This window comes from Perca fluviatilis, chromosome 17 (assembly GCF_010015445.1).
Source record: "Perca fluviatilis chromosome 17, GENO_Pfluv_1.0, whole genome shotgun sequence".
Classification (NCBI taxonomy): Eukaryota; Metazoa; Chordata; class Actinopteri; order Perciformes; family Percidae; genus Perca; species Perca fluviatilis.
This window is the reverse complement of record NC_053128.1, coordinates 22,963,448-22,989,617: the sequence shown is the minus strand read 5'-3', so window position 1 is coordinate 22,989,617 and position 26,170 is coordinate 22,963,448. Positions and strand designations below refer to the sequence as shown.

At 39.7% G+C, this 26,170-nt stretch overlaps 2 protein-coding genes across 3 annotated transcripts in view; both read right to left on the bottom strand.

Annotated features, from left to right (window-relative positions):
* Positions 1-301: 301 nt before the first annotated feature.
* LOC120545187 lies at positions 302-4,414 on the bottom strand. The gene is made up of 3 exons (XM_039779287.1): positions 3,958-4,414; positions 3,669-3,740; positions 302-2,030 (listed from the first exon to the last, which is right to left on the bottom strand). Exons 1-3 carry the CDS (start codon positions 4,163-4,165, stop codon positions 1,009-1,011), a joined length of 1,302 nt encoding a protein of 433 aa, XP_039635221.1. The 5' UTR covers positions 4,166-4,414; the 3' UTR covers positions 302-1,008.
* A 283-nt stretch (positions 4,415-4,697) lies between these two features.
* ptpn13 (protein tyrosine phosphatase non-receptor type 13) overlaps positions 4,698-26,170 on the bottom strand; it is a 48,217-nt gene continuing 26,744 nt past the window's right edge. The window contains exons 11-48 of one of the 2 annotated variants that reach the window (XM_039779286.1): positions 25,771-25,845; positions 25,476-25,647; positions 24,897-25,047; positions 24,662-24,800; positions 24,286-24,438; positions 23,619-23,801; positions 23,332-23,494; positions 22,080-22,515; positions 21,372-21,478; positions 20,327-20,380; positions 19,623-19,712; positions 19,227-19,334; positions 18,967-19,098; positions 18,073-18,569; positions 17,509-17,625; positions 16,135-16,228; positions 15,899-15,984; positions 15,641-15,809; positions 14,252-14,466; positions 14,023-14,121; positions 13,501-13,889; positions 13,262-13,400; positions 13,004-13,159; positions 12,635-12,806; positions 12,258-12,468; positions 12,019-12,109; positions 11,103-11,327; positions 10,508-10,673; positions 10,288-10,377; positions 10,021-10,127; positions 9,796-9,851; positions 9,621-9,712; positions 9,036-9,184; positions 8,857-8,947; positions 8,087-8,424; positions 7,331-7,546; positions 7,160-7,222; positions 4,698-7,044 (exon numbers count right to left, since the gene is read on the bottom strand). In XM_039779286.1, the coding sequence (XP_039635220.1) occupies positions 6,967-7,044; positions 7,160-7,222; positions 7,331-7,546; positions 8,087-8,424; positions 8,857-8,947; positions 9,036-9,184; positions 9,621-9,712; positions 9,796-9,851; positions 10,021-10,127; positions 10,288-10,377; positions 10,508-10,673; positions 11,103-11,327; positions 12,019-12,109; positions 12,258-12,468; positions 12,635-12,806; positions 13,004-13,159; positions 13,262-13,400; positions 13,501-13,889; positions 14,023-14,121; positions 14,252-14,466; positions 15,641-15,809; positions 15,899-15,984; positions 16,135-16,228; positions 17,509-17,625; positions 18,073-18,569; positions 18,967-19,098; positions 19,227-19,334; positions 19,623-19,712; positions 20,327-20,380; positions 21,372-21,478; positions 22,080-22,515; positions 23,332-23,494; positions 23,619-23,801; positions 24,286-24,438; positions 24,662-24,800; positions 24,897-25,047; positions 25,476-25,647; positions 25,771-25,845 (6,069 nt within the window). In that variant the 3' untranslated portion in view covers positions 4,698-6,966. Of the gene's footprint in view, positions 7,045-7,159; positions 7,223-7,330; positions 7,547-8,086; positions 8,425-8,856; positions 8,948-9,035; positions 9,185-9,620; positions 9,713-9,795; positions 9,852-10,020; positions 10,128-10,287; positions 10,378-10,507; positions 10,674-11,102; positions 11,328-11,654; positions 11,694-12,018; positions 12,110-12,257; positions 12,469-12,634; positions 12,807-13,003; positions 13,160-13,261; positions 13,401-13,500; positions 13,890-14,022; positions 14,122-14,251; positions 14,467-15,640; positions 15,810-15,898; positions 15,985-16,134; positions 16,229-17,508; positions 17,626-18,072; positions 18,570-18,966; positions 19,099-19,226; positions 19,335-19,622; positions 19,713-20,326; positions 20,381-21,371; positions 21,479-22,079; positions 22,516-23,331; positions 23,495-23,618; positions 23,802-24,285; positions 24,439-24,661; positions 24,801-24,896; positions 25,048-25,475; positions 25,648-25,770; positions 25,846-26,170 lie in introns of those variants that run through there. The other variant, XM_039779285.1, reaches the window with a different exon arrangement.

The window sequence follows — 26,170 nt, the reverse complement described above, 5'->3', positions numbered from 1 at the left end:
ATCACTGAGAAGTAGAATAGCAAAAGGTGTTTTAGGTTAGCAACAGCAGTGTGTATGGTTCAACCAGAATTAAGTCATATGAGAGGTGTGTTTCATGTGGTAACAAAATGTTTTTTTTATAAATTAGTGTATAGTTTTTGCAAGAGTGTTTCATTCTGCAAAGGGTCTGAGGTGTTCTGCTAATTGTGTGTAGTGTTTTGAAAAACCGGTCCCAGTTTTCAAAATAGTGCTTAAGCAATTGAAAAAACACTAATGACTTGCCTGTAAAAATAAAGGTGAAATAAAAAATAATTATGAGGCATTTGAGGATCAGTTGTTTAATTTCTGTTCTAAGAATAAAAACATATGCAACATTTTTGCTACATGTTAATGCAAATGAAAAGTCAAAAAGATTCACATAACATGTTATGTTAGTTATACTTTAAAAAGCTGATGACATTAAATGTTGCAACTTAGCGTTTACATATTCTCCTATCAAGGCAATGTCCCAAACAAAACAAGTTAAACAAATGGAATATATAATATATAATGTAAACATGAAAGGTGGCTTTTTTTTTTTATAAAGTGATGGCCCAAAATGCATTAAAATTCTGTACAACAGAACAAACATGCAAAGACTGTTCACATAGCTCTTTAATTCTTCAATTGTGCATATAATAAAAGAAGAAATATACAACATAAGAAAATGCACTGGTGGGATGAAACATTGAAGTTAAGGACAACTGTATATGCTTGCCACCAATTTACAAATGGACACATTTTTTTTTAAAATATCCAAATGAAAAAATAATTTCCAAGAGATAAAAACAAGAAATAAAAAAATATATATTTACACTGCTTTCATCATATCTCATTTACATAAAATCCACAACTCCCTGAAAGTTTTGTTCCCATCATTTTTTTCAACCATTATAGATTTTAATGTTATCACTGCACCATTTCTTTTGGTGGTCCTGTATAATGTTCTTGGCCATGTAAATACAGTCCACTCATGAATTACATGCTAAATTAGTGTGGCTCACGGATGACATCCTCCCTTAAATTGACAAGAGCAGAACATATTCTTAGAATCTTGTTTATTTTAAGAGCCATGGTATCCGAAACAACCCGTGATAGTATTTTGTAAAGTTTTAAACGTCTGAGAGCTCTTTCAACATTAAATCTTAGATCTGCAGTAGTGTGTGTAGGGCACTCCGGTGCTGTGAAACTGGGCATTATTAATTTAATCTCCTTCCCTAACGGTAAATCTTTAATGCCAGAGCCTTCATCTACCATGACCTCATCTCCAGGCATTAAGTAGTCTAATATTCCTGAGTCCAAGGTTATAGATCTGTCACTGCATCTGCATCCATAAGCTGCAGAGATGAACATGATTAGGCCACAAGGGGCAACAGCAACCAGGTATTTCACTCTGTCATAATAAAGGCTGTACGATTCCCCCCTTGAATCGAGGGTTTGGGTTTTTTGTAAAAGGCACTCACTGCAGCGTATGATACATGTTGTATTTGGAAATGTCTTCTGAAATGTCTCAGGCATGGTTGCTTGAATAGTCTCTTTTGGAAGCCACGGAACTAGAGGGCGCAAAACTTCCTCCAGTTTGTCAATCCAATATGAGATTATACTGCTAGCCACGCTCTGCGATATACAAAACTGTTTGCTCAGATCACCTATCACACGGTTGGTCTTCAATTTCATAAGTGTCATGAGAACTTGATCTCGCACAGACATTGGGAAAGCAGTGCTAGCATGCACTTTCAGCGTTGACACAAGGATGTTAAATACTTTCAGGCTTATACCAGTGTTGACCAAAGTATCCTGGTCTTTTTGAAGAATGACGTACCCAATCTCATCACACTGAACTGTCTCATCCTCTACATCTTTTGTGCCGGCCGTCTTGCAATAATCATGTTCGTGTAGTAAAGGGTCATCCCACTCGGTATGCACTGAGGAGCCCTTGGGGTCAGGGGGATGTGCAGAACTCGAGGTGCCAGCATGGTCTGCGACAGTCAAACTGAAGTCCACAGAGTTGTCTGACGAACACAACAAGTATGGCCAGTCAGAGTTACATACTAGGAGAGTAAACACTAGACAAGTAGGTACAACAGATGCCACCACCCTTCCCATGTATATAAATAGAGGTTGACAAAACTATTGAAGGGTGGTTGGATTAGATTATTTAGGTATAGAAAACAAACGGATATCTTAGTGTATGCTTTAGGGATACAAAATTCTGGTAATAGTCATGGTGGAAAATTCCATGGGAATTACCGGAATTTATGGGAATTAATGGGTAATAAGAATAATTTGGAAATATAGAGGTCATTTGATCAGGCTGTAGTTACCATTCCTATTATCTGACCTTGTTCTTTTGATTTTTATTTCTGGATTATGTATTGTGTACTCTTTATCTTAACGTGTAAAGCATTTTTAAAAGGGGTTTTTCAGCCTCTCTTAAACACTAGACTCTGCGCTTTAAACTACTCAGACCAGACAGCCGCTTCAATGTGGCATGAATGCGGTCTACACGCAAGTTCTATGACGTCTGCGGTCTAGACTAGGGGTCAGACCGCATAACAGTTTTTTAAATTACAGGACACAATATTATATGTAGTATGTAGGGATTGGTATGGTTAGGATTTTTTGCAAGCGTTTCATGAGGCTGTTTGTTTTAGACCCTCTAAATACCATTTTACATAATTTATATTGCATTTAGATGTATTCTCACTAAATTTAGTAAAGGTAGCCTTTGAAGGGGAAACAGCAACCAGGGGGTTGGTAAAGGGAACATTTGAAGGTTTCCCCCCTTCAGCCATGATTCAAGAGCAAACTCGCAGTTACGCAACGTCAAGCGTAATCGCCTGACAGCAGAAACTTCGTCATCATAAGGGGACGGTTAGGATTTGTTTTTCCAACAGTCAAATGCAAAACAACAATAACATAATAAGCAAGTTTAAAGAAGTGACAAAAGGCAATTTTGACATCGAAAATAAATGAAAACATTGGGTGAAGGGATTTTCCAAGAACCATTTTACCTTAAATAAAAACAAAATAATATAATAGTTTGTTTTTATCTATTGGTCCATTTCATATATGGAATTTGCCAAAAAATTGTAAACAGTTGTATTAAAAAGCTTACATTTTTGTCCGTTGAGATATTTTAAAAATGCGTCCAATTTCGGTCTAGTTGGCTTCTCATAGCATCTAGGGCTGCAACTAACAATTATTTTCATTGTCAACTTCATTGTCATTTGTTGATTATTTTCTCAATTAATCAATTAGTTGTTTTGCCTATAAAATGTCAGAACATTTTGGATAAGGGTTAGTCAGTTAACATCAGTGTTATCCAAAGCCCAAAATAACGTCCACAAATGTCTCGTTTTGTCCACAACTCAAAGACATTTTTTCCTTCCAGGTATTTAAGTTAGAAATATATGTGCTCCTTAAATCACTTCATATAATTAAAAATAACCAAAGAAATGATCGAAATCCTGAACAGTTTTCCTTTGTTTTGTTTTGTCTGTGATTTGCTTTGTTGTGTCTTGTTTTTGTATGGAAAACTGTATTGTCATACCATGACAGTGTATGATGTTTTGTTTATTTGTGTCTTTAAGCATCAATAAAAAAAAAAATCATCTCGTCTGGTAGTCGCCATGCCGACAACGGCTTACCTTTCTGAGTATGGAGGTTAAGTGTAGGAACCCAGTCTACAGCCTCGACGTCGTATAAAGCACTAGGGCAGCCTGGAAAGAGAACAATACCAACATGAAACGCTTAATTGTAGCAAGGTTGTATCCTGCAAAACGTTGTATACGTTGGTGTTAGCTATATATCGTTGTTCAGTTACAGGGGTACATAACAAAAAAAACTAAGACAAAGCAAAGAAAAAACAATAACTTTAACGTAACAAAGTACAGAAACTGTTTGCTAGCTACATATAAAAAAAAAATGCCACGTTACCTCCGACGAAGTGGTCACTGCACACACGAGAATGAAGCGTTCCTGCCGACGGAGGAAGGTTCTCTAGCCATTTCTTCCGACGTGTTTCGGTCAATTTCTTGCATTCTTCCCCCTTATTGACAACAACTTTAGGTACTCGATGATATCCCATCTGGGTTTGTTGGTCTGACCGATTTGTGCAACCGTTAACGACGCAGAACATAGGCATTTTTTGAGAGTTTGCGATAGTGCTTGCAGTCAGCTTACAGTTTGTAGAAATTCACTTCCTGCCCCCCATTTAACGTGGTGTGACGTCATATGTAAACTTCCGGTTAAAGTATGGCTTTGTAACGGTATCGACCACAGACAGTATATAACAAGGTATCGACCATGGTATCGACCATAGACAGTATCGACAGCCTAGCTTTTATAATTCCTTGATACACTCAACTACACAAACATTCTGACACGCACGCGCACACACACACACACACACACACACACACACACACACACACACACACACACACACACACACACACACACACACACACACACGTGTGTATGAGTTGGGTAACGGATTACATGTAATTGGGATTACAAAATAAGATTACAAAAACTATGTAACTATAACCAGCTCTGATAACATTTGAAAAAATGTGTAATTTGATTATTTCGATTACGGTTACATTGCCATGGTTTATATGAATATATTTTTGATTACATCTTTGGCATGATGAATGATGTGAATAGTAATGATGTATGGATAATAGAGTTTTTATTGTTTTTATTTACATTGAACACAGAAAATGAACATTTTGAGTAAGTGATCACCCTGGATTACAAGAGCAAAGTCCTCCATGTGGCTTTTAAAAAGAAAAAATATTTGTGGAATTCAAATTTTTGTCTCTGTGTCTGTTTCTTTTAGCATAAAGTTTGTGACTACTCCCACTCTTCAAAACATGTTTTGCTGTTTATCCGCCTTTTCATTCCCTTAAATCAAACATGGGCAGTCACACCAACCTTACAATGTGAATATTAAAAGCTAAATTACTATAAGTGTCACTGAATTGTGCTTGCTGCATAGTGCTCATTTTCAGACCGGTCACTGCCTTTTTAAAAGTTGTGTTCAGTTAGAATTAAATTGCAAATCAAGTCTGTGTCGTTTAAACACAATGAGTATGTTACAGCAACGTTAATACAAAGAAGTGTAAAACATTTTATCAAGAAGGGGGGAGCTGTCCACAAAAACTGAAGACGTTTAGCAAATGTTTAAGGCACACCATGTGTTTTTTATGTCAACTTGGAACTTCATTTTATAGAATTATTTCAGTCACACTAATTAGTTAAACCAGGACAGAGTGGTCTGAAAAAGTTAAGTAGGTTTCTTTGCTTTGCAACTTCGAATCTCCGTTTATTCTCAAACAAGTGTTTACCACATTATCTGGCTATCCAACACTAAGCAAAATGTGCTTTATCTCACTAAAAGCGGGGACCGTGTGTGTGTGTGTGTGTGTGTCGTCATTTAAATATCTTGACAAACGTTCATCCAATCTACTTCACACTTGGCTTCCTGGGTACCCTATGAATTTAGGGTTTGGAATTTGGAGTTTGAACAGCGTTGAATATTAATTAATAAGAATGAAACAAAGCAACAAGGAAGGTTGAGGGAAAAAAAACAAATGCTGGCTTCACTTCTTCCGTGTCTACCCTTCACAATAAAAGCCCAGCTTAAATTTACTCCGAGCATTTCGCTCCAAACAGGCACTGCCCAAGTTTTGTTTAAATGGGCAACTGAACAGCCATTAAGTTATTAACTACCATGCAAATACGTTGACACATGGCAATATTTCCAGGATTATTTTAGTGGTATGATAATGAATTTTGGCATCGCATGGTGGTGAAAATGCAAGATACCCATCTGTGCAGCAACTTCTGCAGCAGTATGTGTAGATTATAACACTGTTCCATCAGATAGCTCAGGGGTGTGTATTCATTCAGGACAGTTATGTTTAACGACTACTTACAGGTAAAACAAGCACCTGTAAAATATACATCCACATGCAATAGCTTGGCAAAAAAACTTTAAATGTTCTCAATCTTTATATGGACTCAGATTACCATCACAAAACTATAAATCGAAATATAAGAAGTTAACACTTCCCATGACAGCCTCAGCACAGATTCAACATTATGAGCTTCATTATTGCATTTATGTGCAGTAACTTATGTTATGTATATGTAGTTGTGTAATTTGCAAGTCATCAACATATACAGGTGCAAAAGTTGTAGCTTCTCTTCCTTGTACCTTTCAGTGGTTTTAATAGTCAGCAAGCTTGGAACAGCTGTATTAGGTTAATGTCCTTATACATTAGAATGGGATAAATAATAACAATAAGGTGATAAAACAATAAAGTATGCACTCAAATTATAAAAGAAAATATTTGATTTTTTTTTTTTTTAAAGAAACTTTGCCCCACATACCATTTAAAATGTATCAGTTTAATTTTCAGGAGATGAATATGTACACTTTAAATCTCATCATTTACCTCAGGCAGTGAGCAATTACTGTATAATAGCTTTACAAAGCAAATACTGACATAGTATTCTGTCAAGGCATGTTCCAGCATCAAAATAGGACTTACAATACACAAAGTAAAATTTTGTTCCACATAAAATATGAAATCATTGATCACTTTCATAATTATTTTAGAATATCCAAGAATCTGGAGAAAAAAAAACCCATTAGTGTTCTCTTGTATGTGACAATAAGAAATACAATCAGCAGTTCTCATAAATGCATTGAAAAAGGAGTAGCAGCCAAAGAGAGAGAGAGAGAACTCAAAAAGCAAACATAAAAATATAGACTTCTGTAAAGGATTTACTCTCAAGTAACTGAATAGTTTAAGGCATTTAAAAAACATGTAGTGTAATTTGGCAATTTCTGCCTGTGTCAACTCTCATCCATTTCTGTTTTGCTTTCGTGAAACAGTCCCCCAGCCTCTACATGATGGTGCTATCTGGTTTCTACTATCCTGAGATGTTTTCCTCAGCTTGAAGGCATCTGAGGACATAGAGGATCACTTGATAGCAGAAAATATATTGGTCCTGTAAAAAGAAAAGGGAAAATGTATGAACAAGAAAAAAATGAACCAAAGAGGTGTCCAATCAAAACAGTTGCGAGTTAAGCTACTTGATACTAAAAGCAAACATTAAAACTCACCTCTGTCTGGACCATTCCCTGTCTCTGAAGTCTCATGGTCCTTACCACATCTGAAATATCAAACTACAAGAAAGTGTTTTAGATTGTGATCTGACTGAACAGAAAGAACACAAATAAGAACAGAAGCCTCCTCATAAACAATATAAACAAGATGAAAGACTGTCTACTTACATCAGCATCTTTACTGATGAGACCCAGAACCACGTCTATACAGATGAGGGTTCCTGATCGACCGATGCCCGCGCTGCAGTGAGTGATTATGGGCCCCGATCGATGAACGTGCCTCATGTAGGAAATAAATGTGAGCAACTGCTCGGGTTGTGAGGGCGTCCCGTGGTCCGGCCATCCCGTGTAGTTCAGATGAGTTACACGCTGTATTTCATTGGTCTTAGGAGGGAGAAACTCTTAAGTTAATGTGTCTATTATAAGTGTATACAAGTTTAAAGCGTGATTTATGGTTCTGCGGAGGCTCCACTCAGAGCTTTCGCCGTAGCCTACATAAGTGGCCTGAAGTTTAAACTTGTGCGTCGACCTCTTTAAGAGAATAGCAGGGCTGGCATGTGTGTGGCAGAGCGATTGAGAGAGTGAGGGAGATTAGCTTCGGAGCGAGTAGTAACTCTAGAGACATAGTGAGAGAAACAAAGTGTCTCCCTTGTGTTTTTCGACCACGGTCGGAAAAGTTAACCCTCTCCTTGATTTTATGTTGTTTTAACAGAGAAGGCGAACCAGGAAATGAGTAGGGGGAAATGCAACGATACCCAGCCACGGGCCAAGCAACGTGCGTCGCAGCGACATGTAGTTACATTTTTCTAGAGGTGCACTTCAGGCAACGGCGTAGGTCTGTGTCTCCACATACCTATGTATGTAGCCATGGCATACATTTAACGCAGAAGCATACATCACGCTTTAGTCTGAATATAAACTAACCTGGACATCTTTAACCTCGATGAGTCGGATGGCAAAGTTGTCGAGATATTGGTCTTTGATCAGGGTGATCTGTAACCGGTCGTCCACCATCTCGGCAGTCCTCGGCGTGTCGGGCCAATACCGCTGACATTTCACTTTCCCTCCCTCTACCTCCTGGGTCATCATGGCGATCACATTAGACTTCTGCTCCCAGACCATTTGCCAAAAGTCACCCAGAGTGGTGGGTAAGGGACCCTGACATGCAATGTACATATAGTTCTCATCCTTCACTGACATCTTGATGAAGTTGGCATTGATGTAGCCGCCGTCTTTGCCCAGCACAACTCGCGTTGTGTCAACTAGAAGAGATACATACACAAAAATCATATTTCAAAATCATGTGCAACATTTTAAGTCAGTGGTTCTCAAAAGTAGGGGTCTGGGGACCCCCAGGGCTCCTTGAAGGGGTTCCAGGGGGTCCCCAACAAAAAGGGGAATCATTTATTTTCACTTTAATTTCATCCATAAGTAACACGATGACAGATTGTATGACTCTTTTGCTCATGGGTTTCACTCATTTTTTGTTACAAAACATCTAAAAGCTAAAATTCTCTCAGGTAGGGGACCCTGGGACAAAGTCTTATCAGATTGGGGTTCGTGGTCTAATTTGTGTCAGTTTAGGGGGTCTTTGATGTGAAAATGTTTGAGAACCACTGTTTTAAGTATCCAAATGCCTTCAAGTTTTCGGTTATCATACGCTGTACAAATAACACATTTGAGTCTTTTCTTACAGGGAACAATATTCTTGTAGCGATTCTTCTTCTTGTTTTCCTTCGTCTGACCGATCAAACAGTCGTCCAGTGGCTGCAGATTCTGAAGATTCTGCCAGCAAGAACACAGCAGGTGTTCATAAAATTCTAATGAATTGCAATTAATTCATTTCACATTGAGATTCAAAGTGGATTCTTACTTCAAACTCCTGCAGAGGGACTTTCTGCTCCAGAAGCCCCCTCATCATGCGGACCACAGTGTTGAGCTTTGGTCCAGTGTACTGGCCATCAGGGACCACTTTGACGAGGGGCAAAGAGGTCAGCTCGTCCTCTGTGATGATTGCCCCATCTGAATGAAGGAACAAGCAGAATAACAAACATAGTTCATAATTACAAAAGTAATGGCCTGACAACTTTTTCTCAGTTAAAAGAAATCGGAACACACTCGTGTTCATCACAATCACAATCGTAATGGCCGGCGCTAAGCGCCTCACGGAGCTCCGGTGCTGCTGGCCTCGGGAAGATATTTGTTTTGATGGAACATGTGTACGTTCAAAAGTTGTTTTAGTTGAACAACAGAAAATTGTGATTGGACAGATAGTCTTAACTAGCTGACTGGATTCACCCTGCAGAGATCTGAGGAGCAGTTAACCATAGTCCTCATAAATCCACCGGAGTTTAAAAAGAGGGACATACAGCGGAATTTCTGGCAGCAACAGGACAATCTCGGAAGTGGAAGGTTGTGGATATAGACTACTTCCTCTTTATCTAGACTCCATACTCACTACTCTCAGAGTTCATGTTTTCAATGGGCAGTTCATCACTTCCCCATGTGATTTCATCTTCCTCTGGCTGTCCAGCACTCATTTGCAGATAGCTGTTGATTCAAAAAAAATAAATGTTTATGAATATATTCGTAGTCTTAATTGTAACCGTTGTATACAAAATGCAAAATCTTACTTTTCATTCCTTGGATCGTCAAGGTTCTCCTCTTGCCATTCCACTTTCCGGGAACTCTATTGTGAAAGAATAAAAAAATAAGATAAATAATTTGTTTTTTATATATATATATATATATATATATATATATATATATATATATATATATATATACACACACACACACATTAGACTTAACCTGCGTACAGTTTTGATGTTTCATCAACTGATAGATTTGATTTGTACCTCAGGGGAGTCTTCAGGTAAAGAAGAGCCATCGCAGTCTGTGTCCTCTGAAAGCTCTGCGCTGTGCTCCGTCTCTCTTTTCTGTCCTAGTGGATCATCTTCGTAGTCTGTGAAACACAGGAACGTTGTCGAGTTTGTGAAGTTTACAATTTTGTTTTCGATTTCAATTTACTAATTACTTACTAAAATTCAGGTAGTAAACTTACACGACATTCAACATTGCTCTCCTACGATTTTCTGTACATTTTCGAGCCAGTATGTTATTACCTATTGGTGGTATGGGAGGGAAGCCGCCAGATTTCAGCTCATCATGGAGAGTAAATAGCTTAGTCTTCGCTCCACTGTCCTCACTCAGATCTAGAAGCAACATGAAGGAGTTTCAGATTATCACAAATATTAACACTAGTATTAATACAAATCAGATCTTTGTTAATGATTAAAAGTAACTAAAATGCGTAGAAAATCCACGGTTTGTCTCTGCATGTACCGGTGTTTCCATTGCACTTGTCAGAGTTGATGGGCAGATAGGCCAGGTATGTGTTTGGGTTCTGGTCTGGCGGTCTGGAGACTATAAGATGTACCAGGCCTTTAGCTTTACGGATGGTGGTGACAGCTTTGGTGTGGGACACACCAGTCATTAGTTCTTCATTCACCTGCAAGAAGACGGATACAATATTCACAGTATTTAATACATGTGGGGCTCAAAAACAAAGCATGCAACATTGCGGTTAAAAATCTTTTAGCCCTGTATTTGATAGGACAGCTCAAGACATGAAAGGGGAGAGAGAGGAGGAATGACATGCAGCAAAGGGCCGCAGGTCAGAGTCTATATATGGGTGCGCGCTCTACCAGGTGAGCTACCCAGGCGCCCATATTTGTTATTTTATTTGTGTTAAGTTCATAGTGTAGACACAGGTCAGCCGTTAAATTGGCAAATATTTTAACAGTAAATTAACAATATGCATTGCAATATTACAACAAAAAAATTGTAAAATATTTTGTTAAATATTGTTTAACAAAAAAAACCTACATTTATTAATATGACCTTAAATTCTGAGCATCAAATGTCAAACATGACTCACTTTCAGCAGCCTGTCTCCCACTTGCAGTTTGGCCGAGGACTCTGCTATTCCTCCTGGTGTGATGGATTTGACAAAGATCCCCCTTTCCCCTCCAATCACAGAGAAACCCAGACCTCCTGACTGCAGCTTCTCCAGATCCAGCTTGATGATCTCCTCCTGCATAGTCAATGTAATCATCAATAGTGCAATCACCTTTAATCCGAGATTCAAAGCTTTAGTAGACAGCTGTTTGGTAGCAAAGAAGGCAAATTCAATAAAGTGATGCTTGCTATCGGACATTAGCTTGATGGAAACAGTCAAGCTTTGATGATAGCGATCACAATGTTATTGTGATGATTAAGAATATTTGTCTTGACCAACATTAATTCACCTTTGCATTAACAATACAGAAAATCGCTGAAAATTCACTGTAACCACAAAAGCCTTTGACACACCAATTACATTTTTCTTTCTTTCTTTGCGTGACAATTCTATACAGAAAGTACAATAAATGCAAAAGTAGAACGTTACATTCAACACATTACGGAAAAGTATAGCAATATCTTAACTTACCTAAAAAGGACAAAGTGCTGCAAGACATTATGTATATCTGTTGAGAATCTTCTCCTTTTTTCCCCCCCCCCCCCTTTAAAAAAAAAAAAAAAAAAATTTTAAAAAAAATTTAAAAAAAAAAAAAAAATTTTTTTTTTTTTTTTTTTTTTTTTTTAAAAAAAAAAAAAAAAAAAAAAAAAAAAAAAAAAAAAAAAAAAAAAAAAAAAAAAAAAAAAAAAAAAAAAAAAAAAAAAAAAAAAAAAAAAAAAAAAAAAAAAAAAAAAAAAAAAAAAAAAAAAAAAAAAAAAAAAAAAAAAAAAAAAAAAAAAAAAAAAAAAAAAAAAAAAAAAAAAAAAAAAAAACACTAATAACAAAAAAACCCAACAAAACCATTCATACTGGATGAAACATTGGGGCTTATGTTGTTGTTAAGGAAAGAGACACTTTTCTGCCCGGGAGAAACAGGCTTTCCATCCCTTTGAGAGAGAAGAAAAAAAAAAGTTATTGAAATTTGCCACATGCAGTTTCTTGCATGAGCTAACAAATAACCTTTTGTAATGCCATCCAGATTACACCGACTTAAAATTCCATATAGGCTGTACATGTCATTCTTTGTTAGACTACCTTGTGGCCTTGAGTGTGAGGTTGTTGAGGTAGAGCTCCAACAGTCTGGTGCTCTCACTGAGAGTCAGGTCCTGTGTGGGAGCGCCATTGATGTAGTGGATTAGGTCAAGTGGTCTCAGGCTGCCCTCCTCAAAGGCCATTGAACCGGGCAGGATGTCTTTCACAAACAAGACATTGTACACACTGTCACAGCCACCGTCCAGTACCAAACCTGTGATAGAACAAGGAGTAAAACTATTTAGAACAATTTAGTACTTATTTTTGATGAAACATCTGGGAAAGCTTGCAAGACCTACAGTATGAACAGTGGACATACAGTGCATGGCTTTCAGATGTGCCAGGGTTGTTTTAGGTTGTAAACGAGGGCCGTTTCTTACCCAGTGGTTCTTGACTGCCCTTAAAGCCAATGTCAGGCAGCAGGTGGGCTTCTATGGGGGGCTTAGGAGCCTCCAAGACCCTCCCTACCACCAAGTCAACCACACAGGGGGCTGCACGCACAAGATTGACCACCTCGGTGTGGCCCATATTGCTCACATCTGTGTTGTTTACCTGGAGATAGAAAATAAAAGAAAACAATATGGATGTGAAGGAATAGCTTGACAATTTTGCTTATTTGCTCTCATGCGGAGAGTTAGATGAGAAGAACGATACTACTCTCATATATACTGTGCTACTAGCTTAGCTTAGCATAATGAATGGAAGCAGGTGGAAACAGTAAGAGTAAGGCATTAGGGATGAATTCGTACCATAATCATCCGGTCCCCGGGCCTGAGCCTTCCATCTCCTCTGGCTGGATCCTGGACGATGTCATGGATGTAACATCCTTGATCATTACCTTTGGTGAGGGTAAACCCCAGGCTGCCTTTCTCAGACTTCACCAAGGAGACCTTGAGCTCTACTTCCTAACAACAGAGATGAATCTCAGTTACAGGAATATCCTTGGTATGAATACATTTTATTTTTATTTTTATTTAGATTAACATTTTCCTTTCCTCAATACTTACCGGGACAAATTCCTCCATGTCCTGCCCATTGCCCGACACGGTGAGGTTTAAGGGCAGAGGCAGTGGGGGAGGCAGGGGATCAGGGCTTGGGGCAGTGAGGGAGGACTCCAGATCATCTGTCAGGGGGGATGAAAGAGACCTGCCCAAACAACCACAAAGACAAAATTATAAAAAGAGAGATATCAGAGAATATAATGACTGCAGATGATATGACCATTATTTTAATACTGATCGAGTACCTCTTGCTGAGGTCCGACTGTGTCATTGACAGGTTTGGGGAGTAGAAGGCTGAGTTGATGGTGTCGTCCAGCTGACAAGTGCTCTCGTAGCGTCCCAGTCCTAGGTTGTTGCTGGGGGTGTGGTAGACACTCCGCTCCCAAGTTTGCCTACTGTGCTCCACAGGGCTCGGGCTGAAGGCTTCTTCCACCTCCTCATCCCCATCCCCATCGGTGCTGTCGCTGTAGCTGTTGTGTCGGCCGGGAGTTTTGAGCAGCAGCCTCTCTAGGGCGTCCTCCACGGGGCCGTGATTCCTCTTGCCTTGTGTACCCGGAGGAGAGGTTGCCCTGTCGAAGCTCAGGCTGGACTCGGCCTGGGCCACTTGCTCCTTTCGAGGCGATGGCATGGGCGTCTGGGAAGAAATAAGTTAAAAGTAAGTTTCCAGCAATTACTAGTGCTTGAATTTTCCACACAGTAGCTAGAGACAAAAAAATATATAAATAAATAAATAATAAAACAATAATGAGTATTATTTACTGACTCACCAAAGCTGAAGTGTCCATTTCAGGTAGAAGCCCATATTCAGGTCTACACAGGAGCAAAGTCACCTCCTGTCCTGTTCCTCGCAATGCTGATATCACCTCCTAGGTGAATGAAAGAAAGGACACAGACACACAATTCCAAATAAATTATAGTATCAAAAAACCTTATATTCCAACTTGATTGCCATTCATACAAATGCGTGACCACAGCAGGGAGAGAGATCCTACTTACATGTTGTGAGAGTCCTTTAAGGGGGGTCTGATTGACCCGCAGGATGACATCGCCCACGTTGATGCGAGCGCTCTCTGCAGCTGGTTGGCCAGGAAACAGCTTTTTAACCCGCACCATGCTGGAGCTGGGGGGTTCGTCAGGGATGTTCTCCTCGCGACTGAAACTGAAGCCCAGCCCTGATGTGTTCTTCAGCAGACACACCTCAAACATATTGTCTGTGGGGACAAAGACATGCAGATACAGTGAACTGGACACTCCTTTATTTGCCGTCTCCTGGTTGTACCCTGTCTCTTGGCCAACATAGCCACCCGACCCTGGATTGGATAAGAGTGTGTAGATGGTGGATGGATGGAGGAATGGTGGGAGGGACAACGTAATTTAAGATAAATGGTGGATTTGCTATTACAAATAGTAGAATTATATGTAACTATTCGGAAAGGCTGCTCCATAACACCAGTTTGAGCTCAAGCTAAATTTTTAAACCGGAATAGGGGAAACAATTAGTATCATTTTCTTTTAGTCATCTTCTGAAGAAAGAGCAAAACACCACTAAAACATATTGACAGAAGTCCTACTATTTTCTGCCATATCAAAGGATAGGTTCAGATTTTTTAATCTTAATAAAATACTCACATGCCCATACATACTTTGAAGATGTTATTGGTGGCTCTAATAGTCCCTGCTGTCAAAACTGGACGAAAAGGTTACCTTCTTAAAACAATTCCAATGTAAGTGACGGGAATAGAATCCAGCCTTTACTGTGAGCTAAAATGCATTCTGAAGTTCAGCTGAAGTTAATGTGAGGCTTTAGCAGTCTTGTTACACAAGGCAAGTGGATATCTTCCAAAATTACAGTCTTAATATTAGGTAATTCCCGCTTTGTGTTACTAATCAGCAAGGAAAACACCGTCTGTGGCTGACACTATAATACAAATTCAGAAACAGATCGACATAACTGAGCACATCTACACCAGGCACAAAATAAAAAAAGTCTAATTCATGCAAGAATGCAATACAATGGTCTTCTACATCCAAACCAGTTTCTGAGCTCTAAATACATGTAGGCAGCAGTGACATGCTCATTTTCTTTCAAATGGGATGCAGCAAGTTACTTTGTTTAGAGAGACCAAAGTGTATTTGTGTAACACTGTTAGAGAATGAGTGTTTTCCTGCTTACTTTCATAACCATCCCTGTGGACTCTAAGATTTATACAGGCCTTTATGGGCTTAGGGTCTAGGGGGAAACTATTTTACAACCAAAATAAAAAAAAGAATGAGAAGATTCATCGACACATTAGGGTACTTAAATGGGTTACCTTCAAGTTTTTGTTGCTTACCAAACCCAAACATTCCTAATCACACTGCTTGTGTGTCGTGTTATTGCCTCACCTTGCGTAACAAAGCTGTACTCTGGTTTTTCTTTGACCTCAAGTGGCTGCTTTTTATACTTTGTCTGGTCTTGGTCACTGCCAGCAGTTAGTTGAGTGCACTGAGGCGTTAGGGGAGCATGGACACTGTCTGAAAGGGGATGGCCCTTCTCCAGCATCAAGTGCACTGTCTGTGGGAGGAAATGTAGTATTAGTGGCCAGCTGGCTAGCAACTTAACAGCTTGTTGGCAGGGTGCTTGTGGTAAATTTCATCTCTCACCTGCCCAGTGTCTCGGAGAGCTTCTACTGCTTGCTGATGAGTGGCTCCCTCCAGAGTTTTTCCATTGACAGCTACCACACGATCACCTGAGCATAGGACAGACAGAGCGGGTTTAGACATACAAGTCCAAATATTTGATGAAAAACACTTGTTTGCTCCAATAATTTGTTTTCAGGTTATAATAAAGTCTCTCTCTTTTGCGTCACTATTTGTAACATTGCTGTTAAGGCCGTCACCTTTCTGTATCCTTCCATCGAGCTCAGCAGCTCCTTTTGGTATGATGGCTTTGACGTAGATGCCTCCATGTCGAACAGTCGTGTTGACTCCTCCCTAAGAAAATGGACACACCTCTTAGTCTAATCAGCCAAAGGGAAAATAGTTATGTATTTTTTCTATGGGGGTTGATGGCAGGTGTGGAGGTTTTTTTTCATTTCAAGTGTATTGCTAAATGATAAATGCTTTGTCTTTACTGCGGGTTGAGAGATTTAATGGTACATCATAAAGACTTTTATTATAAGAATAATAAATAACCAAACTTCACAAGAAAAGTATTTGAAAGCCATTTGGCAAAAATGTTCAAGTCCAAAGTTTACCTGAAGTTTATACTGTAGTTTGTTAACAGGTTTTGTCGTTTGTGGACCTTACCATAGATCAGGGTTTTGTTAATGCCCATGTGAACAGCACACGATAACCGGCTCAGATTTAGGTAGAGTAGGTGCTATTGGTTTTGTATCATTCACATGTTAAACAAAAGTGACTTAAAGGCCAAAAACATGTCTTCATTCTTCGTTTATCCTCAGAATAACGTTTTAATGACGCCATTTAAAAAATAAATAAAAGTCCCTAAGCACAGCCTCAAAGGCCATGAACTTTAATGGTCTCTTTTCGCCTTATTGACCAACCAAAATGGCTGTGTCCCAATAATGTCCATCAGATTTATATTACGCTTTGTTTTTGTTTGGTTTTTAAATATTTTTTAATGCAAGTTAGACAAAGCTTTTATCACATCACAATTATGAAAATCCTCCACTGTGATGTTATTGACAAAATGACTGAGGTCAAATCCCAATCAGAGACAATGTAGAGTTCTATTCACTGTCCATTTGGTTAAGATAGTCTTGATAATAGGTTTATTGTTAAGGTGCATTTCATGGTTATTTCAATACACAATTATAATTCTAAGATACTAATATTTGCCCTGCACATGATTTGTTATTGAGTATTATTGTCAATCAATAAGGTGTTTAAAACCCCGCAGAGAGAAATGATATTAGTGGCACTCCAGTAAGTCATTCTAGAGTAAGCAGCAGCAATAAGAAAAGCCATAAGAAAGCTCACTAACCAGTCCTGTTTAAAATGGTTTTATGGTCTTTACTGTGAAGGTACTAAACATACGGTGCGATTTTAATTTTAAAAACAATCATTTAGATTAAAAAAAAATGGCATGCAAAAAGAATTAGGTGGACAATTTTCCCACAAGAGCTTCGAGATCTGACAACATACAGCGTTCGAAAAGAAAACCAAAGCAAGCGACATATAACCACAAACAGACAACAAGATGAGAGGGAAGGGGGCAAAACAAAGAGGATGAAAACCTTGCCGAACAGTACCGTGACACTTATGCCCAGGCTGCTGTCTTTTTTAGACAGCTCAACATCAAATAGTTCTCCTGGACTGAGACTATTGACCCCTGGGGCATTACCATTTACATTTTCCATGATGTATTCCTGCAAACAGAGAACAGGGTATTAAGTTGAATTATCACAAGCTGGAACATGCAGAGAGAAAAAGGGATCAAGGGAGAGCGAGAAGGCTGAACAAGGTAACGCTGAGAAGAAAATGAGCAGATATTTCATTCAAGGAATGACGTGCAGTGTACAGGTAACAAGCTGCCTTGCATTGACATTGTAAATGTAATGATAGGCAAAAGTTATATACAACAGACAGTTGTTCCAAGCATCTGAAAGGTAATGTGTAATGCTTGTTTGCGGAAGAACCATTCTTATCCTGTTCCATTAATACAAGTTGGTTTACATTTGCTCCACAGGGATTTAAAAAAAATAAAAAAATTGTTGTGAGTTTTGATTCATAGATCTGCTGAGTAGACAGTAGATGATGTATAAAAGGAAATAATCCATTCACACCAATGAATTCATAAAACACAAAGGCTGCACCTTTTTGACTTTGAGTTTCTCTTGACTACTGGAATACGTCTCCTCATCCATGTCTGAATCCCCCCAGTCAGAGTGCTCGGACACTTTGGGAGCTTCTGACACTTTAGCTTTTCTAGTTTTGGGTGGCAAAGCCGGTGGAGTGGGATCCAAACCCACGTTAGGTTCTGCTCTGTGATGTTGGGCACTGGTTGCAGATGTGACAGCCACTGTGGCAGCAGCTTTAGCTCTTTCTAGGCAAGACTGAACTCCATTAGCAGGGGGTGGGCTGATCTTAGCACCACTGCTTGTCCTGGAGTCCTGAGAACTGAGACTGGTGTGCTGGTGGACTGGGGATGAGGTGGATGACGGTGTGCCAGTGCTGTGGAGGGGAGGGCTGGGACTTCCTGTTCCCGCCTGCTCCTCTGATGAGGTATCAAAGTCTAGTTCTCGTCTCTGGCCAGAGTTAAGTGCCTTCAATGCAGACTTGGCTTGGTAGGGAACATAGCCTGAAGAAGATTCTGTTAAAACAAGAAAGACGATAACAGTGATATTAGTCTGCAAGTCAATCAGACTGCTTGATCAGACAAGGTGAACTGCAAATAAGAGAGTGTTCCTCTATAATAATTTAAAAATACTAATTTTATTCTATTTTAGCATAATCATAGTTTATTTTATTGGTGCTTATTTTAGCATACCTTAGTTTATTTATTAAGTGTTTTTAATTATTATGAGCTTCTTCTGTCTTGCACTGACTGGACTAGTGGATGTTTGAAACACAATTTTGTTTTTTATGTGGTGCATAAAAAAATGACAGATAAAGGAATCTTGGATGACAAGGAATAAATATGACCAAAGCAAAGACATGATCATTTTACACACAGCAACAAAACATTACACTCATATCCCTACTTTTACCTTTGTAGAGCCTCTCTTTGGGCTGTAACACCACCAGAGTAACATCATCAGGAGCATTTTGGAGGATGTCAATCGTGGTGGCATGAGAGAGCCCTTCTAGGCTCACATCATTCACTGAGATCAGCCGGTCACCTGCGGAAATAGTACAACTGTTAACACATATGCTAGCACTGCTAACTATTATCCCAGTAGACAACAGAAAAAAAACATAATCTACCCATACTGTATAGGAGGAAGACTCCAGGAAAACATTGGCCTACCAGGTTTGAGGCAGCCGTTGACATCAGCAGGACCCCCAGGAGTGATGGAGCTAATGATGGTGCCAAGGTCCATACGACCAGAGTTCTCCCCTCCAACAACCTGGAACCCTAGAGAAACACACACACACACACACACACACACACACACACACACACACACACACACACACACACACACACACACACACACACACACACACACACACACACACACACACACACACACACACACACACACACACACACACACACACACACACACACACACACACACACACACACACACACACACACACACACACACACACACACACACACACACACTTTTCAACTCTGACAGCGGAGAACATTTAAAATGTAGTTGTGTATTTCAGGAAAATGAATATCCACCCTTACCCAGGCCATATTTCACATCTTTCTTCAGGTTTACCGTTGTGATTTCTCTCTCTGGAGATGGTAAGGCAATGAGCTTTTTCTTGAGTGAATCTGTGCAGCAGAAAGACACATGACATTTGTTACATTTACTGGAATATACTGTAAATACATGGGCTCTGTCATTTCTGACTGATGCATATCATAGTGTCAATTTGGTAAATTAATTTCACGGGGGATATACAGGAGGCCACTCTGAGGGGATTAGTATATACACACTGTAACTATTAATCAGCTCAGGCAGGCATACAGTGTTGCTGAAGGTCCCCTACTTTAGCACTGTTGGCTAATGGGCCTAAAAAGATGGGTTAAGCTAGGATGAAAGGGAAGGTCATGAGTTCAGTGCCAAGCATGAGGCTATTAAGTAGTGGGACTGGGGCCAGTTCCACAGGCAGGCAGCACTGAGAGGACAGAGACTCAATTCTGCATTATATAATTGTGATTTAGTACACAGACTTTTTTTTGGGTTTGTATATCCGTACTTGGCTGTGCCATGATCAGCATATGGTTCAACAGATTGAAAAGGGGGATTAAGAATGTTTCAAAATAAGTGGTGGTGTAGAGCAGTCGGATATTTCATGCCTTCTGACATTATACTGTAAACGAAGCATGGGAAATCCAGAGTCTATGTATCTGTGGGAACGAAAGGGATACATTTCAATACATACCGTTGACAGAGGCTGGGGTTGAAGGTGGTCCAGAGGAACTGTGCATACTGACACCTGGGAACACAAACACAAGAGATGAGCAAGCCTGTGCTTTGGTTTTGTACATTATACAGAGCAATGACAACTTCCTGTTTACCTCTCTGCCCATTTTTATGCAATATAGGAAATATTCATATAAACATGTTATGTCATCAATTAATAATTAACACCCGCAGAAGCCTCCTGCATGATTAGGGCATTTTATGTGACTATTAGCATATTATGTGAAGTAAACAAAATAAACAAAAAATAAACTTAGACACAGCCACGAGGAAGATTTAAATGACTAAATATAGTATCTGTTGCAGTTATTCTGTTGTTGCTCAATACAGGCTGAAAAAAGAAACTGGGTTTATGTCAAACTGCTCGTGTAATCGAATGAGAACTAGAAAGAAGTTGATTCAAATATGTTGCCTTTGGGCTGGAACCGGCAAACTGAAGCAGTATTATCTAGGAAAACTAGATAAACATTTTCTGGTTTATAATATAGATGATGAGCATTTTAACACCATTATTTAATGTTCCCTATGAGGGAACTCAGCTGCTGCACAGCAGGTATCACGATACCAAAATGCAAAGAACTAAATGTAAAATGTGCTACCTGTTGTTCCGACTTACTGCTGCGTTGACACAGTGTAGCCAGACTTCAAATTATCCTCTGCAATTATCTTGTTTAGATCATTCCGCTCGCTTTCAGAATATACCACATTCATAATGATTACTTGCTTTCCCGATGTCATAAGAACACTGTTTATCTTATAAAGGCCTGTATAGAAGACATTTAACTTCTTCTGAATTCTTATATTATCTCATAGAAGAGAGTTGGAATTGCACAGAACTACTATCTTAACTGCTGGTGAAATATATGAACTATTATGATTAACTATCCTAGAGTCTCGGCAAAACTACAATTAAATTGATTGGTATGAGCACAGATGTACATTTCAGGTGGGAACTATCCTTCACCAGAGAGACGCATATATTATTATCAGGACAGCATCCTTACCTACTACATATGCTTGGCCAGTATCCTCTGTAGAAGAAGAGTCAGATTCTTTTTTGGACCTGCTGAGATTCCAGGCCGAGTTGCTGTAGGACACTTTGCCAAAAGATCTGAGAAGAAGAGAGAGTGAGTGGTAGAAGATTCAGCCTGAGGAGGCAACGTATCGTGTGTTTTTTTACGCATACAGAATCCTACTAAACAAATCACACGTCTGTAAAGCTGACACGAGAGGGAGCAACCGGCACAAAAATAGTTTGTTACTAATTTAAAATAGGAACACACACTGGTAGGCACAATCCAACAAAAACACAGACACAAGGGTGCATGTGCACCCACACAAACCCCCAGAGGTTTAATTAAAGGCATGAGGTTGAGTTCTCTGTGTCTCTGTGGCGTTAAGCAGAGCTATAGTCCCAGTAACAAGTCCTCACTTAGCAACCTTAGCCTGTCCTGAGGTGAGCTAGGAGACTCTGGCTCGAAGATTTTACACAGGCCACCTAATAAACACAAGATCTCATTCTCTTCACTGTGCATGGATTTTTAAGACAAAATAAAAACGCGTAAAAAATATTCTGTTTCCTTGATAGATGGTAAAGTAATAAAAAAAAATAATGTCAGCATTTACAACATCCACTATGATTTTGTTACTACTCTCTCTCATATACTAGTGTATTCGGGCTTTTGCTTAACATTTCACTCCTGTCAACTCACTTGTCCTGTTGGTGCGAGAGGGAATCGGTGTCTGAGCTGGCTCTCTGGTGTTGCGGGAAGTGTGGGGCCACTTGGTTGGGTTGTACCTGACTCAGTCCGCTGTGCGACTGGCCATGATACGACTCTGCCACCCGGTGCTCTGGAGACTCTGGCATCTGTCCGAGGTTGTGGTGGGAGCGGCTCATTACCCGCGGATTGGAAAGGGCCGTGGAGGCCACTGGATTGAAACCTGGAAAGTGAAGCTCATCTTGGACCAGTATTGGGCCAGTTGGTGCCTTGTGGAGGGCCAGCTCCGAGTAGGAGATCCTCTTCAGGTGGTCTGGGTTGGAGCGCGTCGATAAGCTGGGGGCCAGGCTGCCTGAGCTCACGGTCCTCCCAGCTGCGCCTCCACTCCGACCGTCAAGGGAATATTGCAAACAGCTCAAAGGGCAGTTCTCTGATTACCAGGAAAGACACGTAAAACAGAAGTTACTGGTTAGTTAATAATAATATCTAATGACATTTCTGTTTATTATTATTATTATTAATATTATTATTATTATTATTATATAAAGGATTATACAAAAATGGGGAGAAAAAATAAAACCGCAGGGAAATCCCAAAAAGTGTTGATCTGTGTCATTAACTCAGCAGTCTGAAATAATTATTGTCTAGACAGAAAAAGCAGGTACAGTCCTCTGCACCGTTACGTTTCTTTCTGGAGATATCATCATAGCTAATGGTCTGGCCAGTCTTCTTGGCAGTCAACTTATAAACCTAGTTGTGACTTTATGTTAACAATCTGGTGGGAGTATGGGGCGTGATAAAAGACAAAGCTGTTCTGTTGTTCAGCCGAGTGAAACTAATCAAACCAAGCAAGGAACCATGAAAAAGATGAATCAGCAGTCAAAGACGGCCCACACACGGACAGTTTAGACAATGGACATGATGACTGACATTGAATGGCGAAGATTATATGCATTTCTGCTGAAAGCAATGGAGCTTATAATAACTACTTGTATGTGAATTCGCAGAAACAAACTGACATTCTAAGAGATGGAAATGAGTGGGCCTCAGCTATTATCTGGGGAGGAAACGTGGGATGGCTGACACATGCAGCTGGAAACAGTGTAGTTTAGTGTTGACATTATCTAGAGGTTTGCCTTTTTCTGGACACTGGGATATCTCACTTTTCTGCCTACAGTGTGAAACTAAATTCTGTGACATGTTAACCTTCCTCTCAGCGATAATATATGCAACACTTCTCTCCTACCTAGTTCTTGAAGCTCCTGGTTGTTTTGGCGGGCCTTCGTCTGCAGGTGGAACTTGTGCTGATCAGAGCAGAGCTGTAGCAGATACTGACAGGTCTTGTTGCTGTCTGTCTGAAACAGGTGCTTAATCCCATCTGATGTGTTCTGGAGGCAAATCTTCTTTTTCTTCAGGGGGACAATTTAAACATTTAAGTTGAAGTGATGACAATTGGGCTAGGTTAGAGTCAATACATGTCATTCTCTATAGTGTGGCACGGATTCATTTCTGATAATAATGACAAGTACATACTATAAAGGAAATCTTTTTCGTCTCCCTCCAGGGGAACCTTAGCACCGGGGTACGATTTCCATTAAGCACCTCAAAGATGAGCACCCCCTTGGAGAAGACACCTAGCATGATGCCCGTCTGGGACCGCTTCTCAGGAAGCACCCGATGGAAATGGACACCATACTCTGTCAGCCTCTGGCTCACCTTTAAGACAATCAATATAGAGTGAGAGAGTCTTAAATTGTCAGAAAAACACAGAACTGAGATAGAGGGAAAGGATGCGAATGTGTTTTTCATGCAGAGAAGAGGTCATTCATCGGGTCAGTGATCCACAGAGTACGCTCATTTTTATCGGATTACATACAATATGATAATATTATTTATTTGGTTCGGTGGCATGGAGAAAATAGAGCTGCTTTAGTAGACTGTGGACAAAATAAAATGCAGTGGCAAGAAACAACTACTTTTGTTTGTAGTTGACACTGTAATCTTTGGTTTGCTGTTAAACATAAACTCAAATGTATTACTTCTTCTGCCAAAGTCAACTATTCGGCACTTTGTCCTTGATGACCTGCCTTTTTTTTGGCAAACAAAATGTTCACTGGGTTTGTCCCAAAATAAACACTTGTGTAGCAGTAACTGAAAATATTTTGGTCCATCTGTCAGAAACGATTCTGGTCTTGCAGACCTTGAGAAACTCAAACTCCGCCTCAGAGTCCGATGCTCCATAGTAGTTGCTGTGAAGTTTCGGCAGCTCCTCCTTGATGGTCGCCTGGTCCACCTTGTCCAGGACAGACACCGGGAGGTAGTGCTCCAGTCTGAAGTAGGTCTTCCCGTGGAGCTGAGGCGCAGAGATTAACAGCATTTATTTTTAATGTCATTTCATCAAGTTTAATTTAATAAGAGCAATGTTTACCTCACATTCTACTTCAAATATGTATTTTTACCGATACATTCTAATATTAATAACATAAAACTAACATGATTACACTATTTAGTATAAATCACTATTTTAAGTGTTGCTAGCTGACTGATAACACTTAGATATAGTAGATATTTGGCACCTCAGGTTGGTAGTCACTGAATTCAGCCTGCAGTGCCAGTGAAGCCAACAGCATGGCATTTTCTGTGTCACAGCGCATCCTCTCCTCCAAGATATCCTTCCTCAGCTGTAAGTAGTACTGATGTTTGGTCATTGCATGCCTGTTATATACAGAAAAATACAGACATTGTTGATTATCTTAAACGTTATATGCCAACAGTCATTTTAAGTTCTCACCTACCTAAATATAAACTTACTGTATGAGGTTGACGTCATCAAGAAAGAATTTGATGCGCAAGAAAAGATTAAAAGGCACATCAGATTTCTTCTTCTTGGGATCCTCCTTCCATCCCTCTGGGGCCACTTTGGACAGTTTGGCATCAGGATCAACGAAGAAAAACTCATTATCTGTGTGTGTGAGATAATTTAGGAGGAGAGGGTAGGTGAGAGGTGTCAAGAGTGAGGAGAAGGTAATCAGTTATGTCTGACCGCTGCAGAAACATAATACATAATTTACGTGGAAATGCCATTAACCCCTACGTTAAAAACACATGTGATCTCAGTTTAAAACTTTGCATTTTAGGAGGGAAAACGTTTCTCCAGAATAAATTATTTGCCAATTCAATGGTCAACACTGGATTCCTGGAAAGTTTTCTTATGGGAGAAAGAATGTTTTTAAGGTCAACATGGATCAGCGATGAAGCTAACAAATAACTAGAATAAGGTAAATATACAACCACAAGTGCACACAATATAGAAGACTGGTCCCCTACATATACCCTACATGCACATGCATATATGTAACTCAAACCACACACAGGAGCAACATTCAGTACCTCTGAGGTATGCTAGGCTGAAGAGATGGTGCTCCACAAGCCCGATGTGGGCAACCACCATGTCAAGAACGTCTTTACAAACTGCCTTGATGTCACAGCTCAGCTCCAGCTTTTGGCCACTCAGCAGCACCACACCAACCTTCCTCTGCACTTCCTCCAACTTACCACGTTTCTTGTGGGCAGAAAGAAAAAAGGAAGAAGTAATTGATTACAAATGAGAATCTAAAGCAGTTCAGTTCTGTGGCACCATCACGGACACATTGGCTCAAAAGTGGCATTACATTTACATCCTCACCATTATTGAAGAGGGAACGGACAAGGCAACACAGGGCTCACTCGCCATCTTCACAAACTCAGGCCCGTGGAAGTTCTGCCATTAAGTAAAGAAAGAAAGCAACTGTCATAACAAGAACATTTATTTTACCAAAACGTTAAGGGATCATTTTCAACCTGTGCCTTCTTTTAATAAAATGTTTTGGTATTATGTGTTCAAAATGTAATCAGTTGTTGCGAGTGATGAAGAAACAATACAAACACACCGTGATACGCATGCATGACTGACTTCCTTTCTACACCGAAACACTCACACTGCAGGTTCAAACCTGTTTTAGTAGCTGCTGTAATCATGAATTTCACAACTAAACTTTATTGTTGCACACAAACTTCCTTGTTGCTTTTCGGCTGAATTCATTTCT